This window comes from Lycorma delicatula, chromosome 5 (genome assembly GCF_047948215.1).
Source record: "Lycorma delicatula isolate Av1 chromosome 5, ASM4794821v1, whole genome shotgun sequence".
NCBI lineage: Eukaryota > Metazoa > Arthropoda > Insecta > Hemiptera > Fulgoridae > Lycorma > Lycorma delicatula.
Window position 1 is genome coordinate 88,171,963 of NC_134459.1, and position 11,646 is coordinate 88,183,608.

The following is an 11,646-nucleotide window of genomic DNA, read 5'->3' on the forward strand; positions in this document are numbered from 1 at the left end:
TAGAAAAATATTACCAAAATAATAACATATATTTAAAATATGTGACCAAATAATACACATTTAAATTAGATTTTTTGGATGTTAATTCAAAATAATTTTAATGGCTAAAAATTAAAGACAGTATTTCTTTAAAAGTTTCATAAATATATATTCCTTGGTGAGAGGTTTGTCACTTTATACAATTTATTTTACACAAGATTCATAAAATTTACAGCAAAATCAATGTTGCTAAGAAGTAGTGAGATAACCTTAAATAAGTTTTATTATATTTATTGATTTTGAATTGTGATGTGTTCACAAAAATATATAGTGCACTTAAAATTGAGTATTCTACTAAATTGTTTTTATTTCCTTTAAGCTTTTTAAATTTTAATAGCTGAACTACAAGGTCTGTTAAAAAAAAAAACAACTTTATTAATTACGCACCAACTGAGATATTTAGTGATGTGCGGTTGGCAGTATTGTATTCTGCATAATCTCCTCTGTAACCACATGTTCTTGGATTGTTGATATCTTGTTTAGTTTTTGTGGTATTGTTGTTTGAGTAAAACATGTTTAAGTGTTAGTAGTGATTTTTTGATGATTGAACTTTTGTCTAAATGTCATAGTCGTAAACCCAGCTTTCGTCTCCCATTACGAGCCTTTGCATGAATGTTTCATCGTCTCAGCTTTTTAAGGAGTTGCCAGCAATTGTCCACTTGATGTTCTTTCTGCTGTTCAGTCATGAGAAACAAACTTTGCTGCAACTCGATGCATGTTCAATTTTTCAGGTCAAAATGTCATGGCATGATTCAATCAAGATTCTAACCCTTTCTACATGTTCTCTGACAGTCTATCAGCAATTTACATGCATCAGATCATTGATTTTCTGAATGTGTATGTCATCAGTTGAAGTCAAAGGCCTTCTTGGTTGAAGGTCATGTTCAACTGACTGATGACCACTTTTAAACTGTGAAAACAATTCGCAGCATTGCATATGAACCAGAGCATCATCTCCATAAGCTTGTTTCAAAACTTGAAAAGTTTCTGTGAAAGTTTTCCTCAGTTTCACACAAAACTTTACGTTGTATCATTGCTCCCAAAAAACGCACATTACAAAAATTGCTACTCTCAATTAAACACGTTGTATTCAAATAACAGTAACACGAAAACTAAATGAGATATCAACAATCCAAGAAAATGTGGTTATGCAGAACACAATGCTGCCAACCGCACATCACTAAATATCTCCATTGGCACTTTTTCACAGACCTTGTATTCATTCACAAATTTTCTATATGATGTTGTCTTGTAGTCCAGTTTTAATTTTATCAGAATTTACTAGCTTAATGAGGTTAAACCAATACTACAAGTAACAAAATCATTAAGCTATATGATGAAATTTGGTTTAAGAAAGAAAAAAAATTTATATAAAAGATATTTCCCATCCAATGCATTTTTATTTTACACCAATTATTAGTTAGTGAACTTTTTGCAGCATCTGCAGATAGTTTGACACTAAAATCAGGCCAAGTTTTATTCTTTATTCTATATTTAGCAGCTGCAAAATTGTTTTTAACAAATACATTTTTTCTTAATTAAAATACTTGTCACTGTATTCAGAAATTTGCATCTACTTTTTACTTTTTCAATTTCATTTAAAATCCATAAGTAAGAATGAAATTTCTGCAATAATATATTTTTAAAAAAGGTTTGGTATTGCATTCATGTACTAAATGTTTTCCAATATGCATCCACACTGTATGCACTATTATTAACATTAGTGAATAATGGATTAATTTATTAAATATGGACCCTACAGTGACATTTATCCTTACTGTGACATTTACACCTTCCAGTTTCCAGGATGTTACTTTCTAGAGATGAGAAAATTTCAGGTGTTGCAAAACCAAGACAGCTCAAAGTAGTTGAGATAAGTATTTTCTCAAAAATGAAAACTTTCTAACTGTATCTTAGACAGATATTGAATAAATTTATTAACTTATATTTTTTCATCTTATTTTAATTTATTACTACATGCTTGTGCTAGTACAGTAATTCTCCAGGTATTGCAAAAGCATTATGAAACAAAGAAGTTACAAAAATAACCAAACAGTATTTTAATTTTAATATTATAAACTGATATTTCTTCAATTACATTATATTAATAAATAGATTATTTCTTGTTTATAATACTAAACATTAATGTCCAGTTTGTAACAACTTTTGCCAAATTTAAACCACTTATCTCCCATAGTGATTACATCAAATCTAAATTAAGTAATTTTTATATAATCTTACTTTTGAAGATATATAGGACCAAAACATTAAGTTTTAATTTCAGTTTATGAAAATGCAGTTTATTATTACAGCAGTTATTTATTATAACAGATGAGTTACATTTCATTCAAAATAAACAAAAAAACAGTCTAGAGGAAGCACTGCAGCACTTTTTAAAAATGCAACCAACAACTAAAAGTAATTAGCTGAACCATTAGATATAAAATGGAAATTAATAAAAAGAAAAACATTACTAATACAGATATCATGTTGGAATTTGTAAAATTCCAACACATAAACATATAAAAATCACTAATTGGGTAGGACTATGTCGTGAAATAAAAGTGTTTACAAAACCAATTTTAAGTAATTTATTAAATGATAAATTAATTATTCAATTAATTACATATGTAAATATTTTTAATATGTAGCTATGGTTGTAATGGAGTACGTTAAAATTACTATTTCTAAATGAACTTCATTCTGTCATTTTAATATTGTTTAAATATGTTCTTCCTTGAAGTTGAAATTAAAAGCATTAGTAGACTGGTTTGAAGAAAACAAATAACGACTAGTAACCTTTACTGTAAATTATAATTTATTTTTTTTTAGTCAGTAAACTCTCTTTTGGTGCTTCATGTGGCCACCATTGTGGTTTAATCACATACCCTGTTAAATTACCAATTTTAAGTTTTGTAGCATTTAATGCATCTGAAATTCTAAGTAATCCTATGGCTGTATTTTTTTCAATACCTCTTAATTTCCCAACAGCTCGTACATTTTCACCGCTTATTTCAATTGGCATATCTATAAGAAATTCATTAAAATTTTCCACGGTTTTATCTAAATATATAGGCATTAATCTTTTACGTACAACACCTGTATGATGAGTTCTTGCTGTTAATTCTTGTCCAATATAGCAACCTTTATGAAAACTAACACCATGTAAATAATCACAGTTCATTTCCAAAGGAAAACATTTTCCATATGGTAATTCGGATATTCCTTCGGCGACTCCAAGTTTATATCTGAACGTTCTATATGATATTTTGGACTTATCTATTTGTATTCCTTTATCTTTAGCAATGTTTTCAACATCTGTGGTACTCTCAGCTAAAATTCTTACACCAAGCATAGGTAACCTAGGATCCCAAGTTATGAATAAATTGTCTTGTGATAAAGAATCAAATATTTTATTATCAAATTCATTGACTCTTTGAACAGCTTGACATGGTACTACTTTTTCTTGTGTAATATCTTTAACTCTAACTTCTTTAGGTTTATCAATTTCTTCAGCATATCGTGGGCAATATAATACCCAAATTTTAAAATTTTCTTCTATATTAATATCAATTTTTCTCCTAACTTTAAACATATTTAAATGTTTTTGAAGATCATTAACTGCTGATTTATCACATTCAACATATAAAAAAGGTTTATTTGAATTTTTATATATTATCGCATCATACATAACACGTCCTTTAGTATTTAAAAGCATTGTATACATACTTCTTGAACCTTCATCTAAATGTTTCATATCGTTTGTTATAAGGCCTTGCATAAATTGTGAAATTTCATTACCAGATACTTTTAATAACCCACGATTATTTAATTCTTCAACACAGTAAACATCACTTTTATTTGTACTACAGAATCTTAATTTGTGTTCTACTTTGAAAGTATTAAGAATTATATTAGTTAAATTTTTACCAATTACTGGATTTCGTAAAGAGCCAAAAATTATCATCATTAAACAGTAATTATATCCCAACTAACAACGTTTTTAATACTGGTTTTTACCTGTTTGAAAAAAGAATGAATTTATCAAAACATTACTTTGTAATTCTATTACAAAATCATTAGTCTTTAATATAATTTAAAAGTGAACAACATTACTTCATAAAATATGAAGTAATATAATATCAACAAATATCATTATGAGTAGAAATCAATAAAAATGTTAATGTTAAATATTTATGGTTCTGTGGGCATTAAAGATTAAGTACGATGCTCAATAGAAAAACTACTGCAGAGTTATTAGCAAGAAAAGCAATAATGGTTTTCTTTTATTATAGGTTCTAAAAAAAAATATCATATAACATTTTTCAGGCTATTTGGGCAAAATTATTTTATATGTGTTTTTCTTTTTTTTTTTACAAAGCAATATAAAGAACCATGTTAATTACAACCCAATAAACATATTTTATGTTTACATTTATTAATTTAGCCTTCTGTGTGTTAGTAAATTATACCACCTCACTATGAAATTATTCTTTATTATTCAGAATATATTATTAAAAAGTTATCATTTTGAAAATAGATTTAATTGGAAGTTAATGATAAATGATATTTAATAAAAACTAAATGATTAATTTCCAGGTTATGTTAATGAACCCCTTGTAATGTTTTTTACTAGTCTTAAAAGCGTAGTAATAAATATAATCATGATTTATGGTCAATTTATACAATAGGAGTGTAAATTTTGTTCTCCGGCCATTCAGCTCACTTAACTTGCTCCAGCACAATATGAAAATACAAGATTGTCCATTGCTCAGCATCCACAACCAATATATACTCTCAAACTGGAAACTAGTGAAATTCATCAGCTTTATGTAACAATAGCTGAAAATAGCTCAAGGACTATTTTTACCACTAATCATAACTATTTAGCATTAGTCCATTTCCATTGAACTATTTTAAGGAACTTTTGAAACAAGTGAAATTTTACCTTGCTATTCAAATATGATTTATATCATCAATCATTTGACTAATTTGAATCATTTTTTAAAATCATTTTTAATTATTTTTTTCTATTCTATGATAATCTCTTAACAAGAGGGTGATTTGAAAAGGCCGTGCAAAAATAAAAGTACCTTAATTTTTTCAAGATAAACCTTTTTATTTCTCAAAGTATTTTCCTTTCAAGCTTATACATTTCATCCAACACTGCTCCAGTATCTTGATCCCTTCCAAATAATAGGAACGTTCCCTTTCTGCAAAACAGGCATTTGTTCTTGCAAACGCCTCCTCATTTGAATAAAATCTCTTTCCTACCAGCCATTTTCTCACGATGGAGAACAAATAGTTTGGCAGCCAAATCTAGAGAATAGGGGGCATGCAGACTGAACTTCATCACTATCTATAAATTTTGTGGCAACAACTGTAGAGAAGTGAGCAGGTGCTTGCATTATTGTGATGGAAAAGGACTTTATTGAGGACTAATTGTGGACATTTTTCTTGCAGCTCGATTTTCAAATGGTCCAATAATGATGCAGTATTTGCCTGTAATCATTGAACCTTTTTTCTAAATAGTCAATGAGGGTTATCCCTTGCAAATCTCAAAAGACAGTCACTACAATCTTCAAGGAACTACCTTCACCTTCTTTGATGTAGACTTGAAAATCTACAAGAAAAAAAATTATTAAGGAAAAAAAATTAATCTACAATGAACCCTGCTGGCAACCCATTGTTCCTTGGTCTCAGGTGTGTAGTGTTGTATCCATGTTTCATCTACAGTGATGAAATGAAGCTTAAAATCCTGTGGATATCGCTAAAACAGCTGCAAATTGCTCAAGGAATACCTCACATAATTCTGTTTCTGCTCAACTGCAAGCAAAATCACACTACCCATCTTGTGGATAGCTTTGTCATGTTCAAGTGTAGATGCAAAATATTATGCACCTGTTCAGTCAAGATGCACACAGCCTTAGCAATTTCACACACCTTCAATCTTCTATCATTCAACACCATATCATTAATTTTATCAATTATTTCTGAGGAAGAGACCTAAACAACCATACAGACATTCAGCATCACTTGTGCTCTTATGATCACTTCTCAAACCACTTATAAACTGTTCTAATCAAAGGTGCCGATTTACCATAATAACTATCAAGGTTTTCTTTTGTCTCCAGGCAATTTGTCCTTCATAAAGTAATGTTTAATCATCTTACAGAAACTTTCTTTTATCCATATTTTAGAACTTTCTTGATTGAAACAGACTCCAAACACAGAGAAATTAACTGATCAGGTCAAATCTTACTGCGTACTCTTCCAAAAGATGCTACTAACTGAAAATCCCTTTGATACACACCAGTGATGTCAACTCTCAGACTTTGCACAGACTCTTCAAATCATCCTCGTATTTACTAAATCTTATATCCTGAATAATCTGATTTACATATATTACTCATCAAAGTTTAGAAAGCTTAAACAAATAGATGCACATTAGTTGTACCTAGGGTTTTGAAGTAGTATCAGCACTGCTAATAAGACAGTGGTGGGGATGCTGTACTGCAACAAGACGTCATAGGTAGCTAGAAACCAGTTTATTTCCACGTTTTTATAACCACTAATTTTCAATACTCTCACAATGATTTTTTTATCTTCTCATTCATGCTCATCAACCAAAGTCTATCTGCAGATTAACATAAAGAGTGGATTTAAAATTCAAAGCAAATGTATAATAATGAACGTTTACAACAAAATTACTTAAACTCAGAATGTTACCAATCAGAATTTCAAAGTCATTTATCCTTTGCTGCATGTTAAAACAGAATAAATTAAACTAGGAAAAAACAGAAATATAAATACATCCAGAAAATTTCATTAAAAAAGATGAAAGTTAATATTGATATAATTTTCAAACATGTGTGTTAAGAAATATTGTATATAATTTTTATACACATCATAAAACATTGGCAACATTAGAGAAGTTATTAGTATACCCAAGCCAAGAGATAAAATTGCATACATGAAACTTAATAAAAATTTCTGAGAAGAATGGATTTTAGATAGAAGAAGACTGAAAATAAGAAAAATTTTGATAGAAAAACATGTATTTCAAATGAGTAAATATAAAATTACAAAACTTTACAGATGGGAAGGAAGATCATTTATTGAATGTGAATATAAGACTGGAGTGATACAATCACTCATCAACACATGTAAAAAGTTATAATTGGACTGAAAATTATAAACTGACTTAAATTATGAATTAATAATGGCTAATTAACTCATATCCAATGATCAAAACTGCCGGTGCCGCAAAAGAAATTATGAGTGTAGTTTTGATTCTTAAATTGGCCTAGAAGCAAGGAAAATACCAGAACAAGAATGCTAGAAACAAAGTTAATCTCAAATTGTCTACCTTGTTTAGTTTTGGTAATTGGAAGCACTTGCTACTGAATAAACAATACGAATTACTACAATTTAAATAAGCTGGCTAAGAATAGCCTTTGATAAAAAGCCTTTACTTTGATAAAATAATGGAGAATTAACAGTCACAACGAAACTACCACCAAACCACTCCGAATTCAACCTGATTCATCCGATTTGTTTAAAAATTAAAAAAGCCAAGTTGTGGAAGGAAATATGTACATTAAAAGGAAAAAGAAATTTGAAGATCCAACCTGAACATTTAGAACTGTGCTGCAAATACTCCTTAAAAATAGAGCAGAATTATCAAACAGACAACAGTTCCCGACATGCAAACCAAATGGTTTACAACTAACAATGATAGCAAAAGCAATGAGAATAGTACCGATGAATCTTATGCTAAAAACAAAAATAGAACCTTATGCTTCCTTCCGACTTTTCTTTTTGTTAAAATAAATGAAAGTACTAAAACAAAATAATAAGTAAAATACAAAAATAAGAAAATAAAAATGTTTATAAAATTGAATTTAAAAAATAAATACGAATATATAGATAAAAATTTTAAGGTGGATAATAAAGGGAAACTCTCCCCAAGTTCCCCATTCAACACACTCACATGATTCCATGTAGTGTGTATTTGCTTTAATTTTTCTCATGATTCCCCACCAATGCATTTCCACCCTGAGCACTAACAGCTTTCTAAACTTTGATGAGTAAAAATATTTTTTAACTTTTTATAGATTTACCTTAAGCAATCTTCTGTTATCTAATTAAGTAAACCTATGTCTTATTATACTGCTCACCATACTAATTTTTTTAATATGATTTTACCATACAACAATAACCATTAATTTGAATCACTGTTTAGGTAATTTTTATTAAGTTACATAGTACAAGCACGTTGATTCAGATTTTTGGATAATTTGCATTGGTCATATGAAATTTCTAATAATTTTGGGGTGAAATTAACAAGTAAAGATATAAAAATAATTTCCTTGGCGTTATACACAATTAAATTTCAAAAAGTAGTGTTTTAACATGCTGTTAAATGTTATCAAATAAGGAATAATCCATAATCTGAAAGTAGGTCATTTATTCGTTACCATTTGTATAACAATCCACTGCTTTACTTGAGAACAGAATAATCTACCATAAACATATGACAAATTTTACTTTTAAGTAAAATTTAATTTAATTTAAATATTCCAACACAGACATCCCACATCACCAAAGTTATTCCAGGGAATGGTCAAAGAATAAAAACAAAGATGGAAAGGGTTAGCCCAGCTTTTGGAGTGAGATCAAGTAATTTTATCTCAGCAACTAGGTAGTTAGAATAGCTGGCTGAATTTTAATAAGAAAGATTTATTGTTTTATAAATCTAAGGAATAGATGGTTTTGGGGAGTCAATGTTGAAAGAACCCACACATATAAAAATGAATTCAAGTTTGGCAAAGTAATGGTTCCAATCATGTGTATAATTCAATATAAGGTGAAGACTAAGTTGGTAGAAGCAGAATTATTTGCAGTAAATATATGCCTAAGATAAGAGATCTATTTATTCTAATAAGCAATCAGATAAAATGAAATGTGATCGTAATGATTGAATGTAATGTATGTTTGTTAGGGAAGTGACAAAAAAGCTAAACTGTTGGTGAATAACAATTTGTTTTGAAAGAAAGGAGAAGAAAAATTAGTTACATGTAATTAATATTCCATTTGTTACTTCAAAAGTATGAGGAAAAGTAATGTGACGGAAGGTTCAGACTAGAAAGTAAAAGAGACAAAAGGTACAGTAAGAAATGTTATAAGTAGTCAAAAAGTTTGATTATTTAAGGAATGCATTTGGACAAAATGTAAAAGTAACTGAAAAGCAGAAGGCTTTTATCTCCATGATAGAAGAATAGGTGTAGAATAAAAAATTTTGTTAGATTTCATATTTAAATTTACTTTGTACCAACAACTATGGACAGATAGGTAAACAAGATTATACTATGGAGAAGAAGTTTCTATGAAATATGTAAGAAAAATAAATTGAGACAATCAGAAACAAAATTATCATTGAAACTGACTGCATGGAAAAGTTATGCAAGAGAATTTAAAATACTAAATGTAAAATTAAGATTATATAAATTAATTTGCAATTAAAATTTTGGAGATTATAAAATTAAAATAGGTATTAATACATTATTTTTATTGTTTACTAACTGCTTACAAACTATTATGGGTAAAAATACTGCCTATAAAATTCTTTCTTAGTTTATCAGCATGGCAAAGTGTTGTTAAACTTTTTTTTTTTTTTAATTTAAATATGATTCACTTTCTAAACATATGGACCTATGCTTCTAGATTTTTGTAATTATTTTACAGTTCTTCCATCAGTATTGTGGATGGTTTTTCTCTGTTTAACTGAAGGCTCCATTACATTATATAATAATGCCAACATAGTATCTTCTTATTTCTCATCTCAAAATGATGAGAGGAATACTGCAGATATAGACAGCAGTAGACTGAAAATTCATTTGTACAAACTAGTTGTCTTAGGCACTATTAGTTTTGAAATCTAATCACAATGTATTAAACTGAAACCTAAAATAAGCAATTCTTATCGTTTACCAGTTAACTAACCTCACTAATGTCTATTTTAAGTATACAAAAAAAATTATTCTTAATTGAATAGTTAAAATTCTTATACGAAAAGTTGAAATATTTCAACTAGAACATACAAAGTACAATTTCAAAACTATCACTTGAAACCTAATTTGAACAAAAACCTATATTTATACAAAAATAAAATATACTCCTTAGATATAAATTTGTTTACATTCTTCACAAGGTTATCAATAAAAAAAAATTTGCTTAATTCCATCTCAGCTTACCTCACCAATATTATTTATGAAGATATATTTTAATATAAACGATTATTACAATTATAACACATTGTTAATTATTATTTTTTATAAAAACATAACCTCTCGTCTTAATGACGGTATTCATTCTTCATTGCACAATTGCGAGATTAATCGAATACTTTGGGTTGCAAGTTTGAAATTGTTGTGGCCGTAAACGAAGAGCGTAAATTTCCCTTGTAAATGTGGTGAACCCATTACAATTTTTCACAAAAAAGAAAAAGTTCATAAAATAATAATTATGACCAATGCAAAATAATGACAATGTTAAAACCTACTTACTATTCACTCTAAGGTTGTCGAAGTACTTTAATAGAATGTTGAGTCTCTATCAGTTCATTTCCTGCTGCTACCTACATAGTGTTTACTGAACTACTAATATAACTATTGTTAAATGAAGTCTATCTTACTTAGCAGCCGCATAATTTTTAGTTGTACTTAGTAGAATAATGTTTTTTTTTATTAGACTGTTGTTATCATAACACAAACTACGTAGTATCTTTAGTAGTTACTACGGTTGTTCACTTCATGTATTTAAAAATAAGCCCAGCTTCGCATTCCAAGAATGTCTTAGAAATTTCTCTGTTGAATATCATTCTTTTAATTATTTCATGTTCTTGTTGTAAATAGCTTCTACGTTTAATTTACACAATTATTTTTCTGAGGTTCTTTTTATGATTTTTTTCGGGACAGAAATTCTTTTGAATAAGTGAGTGACTGGAAATTAAAATCCTGCTCTACATGTAAATTTAAAAAGAAGCATTATTGAAGAAAATAAAAAATAAAGCAATAAAATCTGTATAAAATGAAATAAAAATTTGGTAGGAATTAATTGAAAAATATTTGTTTATGCTTAAGAACGGTGTATCTTAAAGCAGTATGCAGAAAATTAATATTAAATATTATTTGAAGAAAATTTTTCAATTTAACTTCAAGTTAATTAGTTGAAATATATTTTAGATAATCAGTAGTAATTTACTAAAAATGCTTACTAAAAAGTAAGGGTAATAAATGTCATTTTTCTTATGCCAAAATATTATGAAGCGTAACGCGAATCTATTTCTATGGTCTTGTTAATACAAGTTTACACTTGGTTTTTACACATAAATGACTATATATTTTTTTTAAACAAGGATAGCATATTCTTGATAAATGCTAGATTTATTTTACTAAGCTTCGACGAACATAACGTGAGTCATATGTGTGGGCACAAAAGAATGAAAAAGAGAATTCCTTATTATGTATGTGATTAAGTATTTTATAAAAATTGGTAAATAACTTTGTCGAGATAACTTTCTTGATCGTATTGTATTTAGTGATG

General features: G+C 28.2%; 1 protein-coding gene across 3 annotated transcripts; it reads right to left on the bottom strand.

The window, feature by feature from the left end:
* Positions 1-2,616: 2,616 nt before the first annotated feature.
* Positions 2,617-10,679, bottom strand: LOC142325171 (iron-sulfur cluster assembly factor IBA57, mitochondrial). Of its 3 annotated transcripts, XM_075366588.1 has the most exons (3): positions 10,296-10,647; positions 6,497-6,676; positions 2,617-4,059 (listed from the first exon to the last, which is right to left on the bottom strand). In XM_075366588.1, the coding sequence occupies exon 3, from the start codon at positions 4,007-4,009 to the stop codon at positions 2,858-2,860; it is 1,152 nt and encodes a 383-aa protein (XP_075222703.1). In that variant the 5' UTR covers positions 4,010-4,059; positions 6,497-6,676; positions 10,296-10,647; the 3' UTR covers positions 2,617-2,857. The 3 variants fall into 3 exon arrangements, with proteins under 3 accessions (XP_075222703.1, XP_075222705.1, XP_075222702.1); XM_075366590.1 differs by lacking the exon at positions 6,497-6,676 and having other exon boundaries at positions 10,608-10,679; XM_075366587.1 differs by lacking the exon at positions 6,497-6,676.
* Between the last annotated feature and the right edge of the window lie 967 nt (positions 10,680-11,646).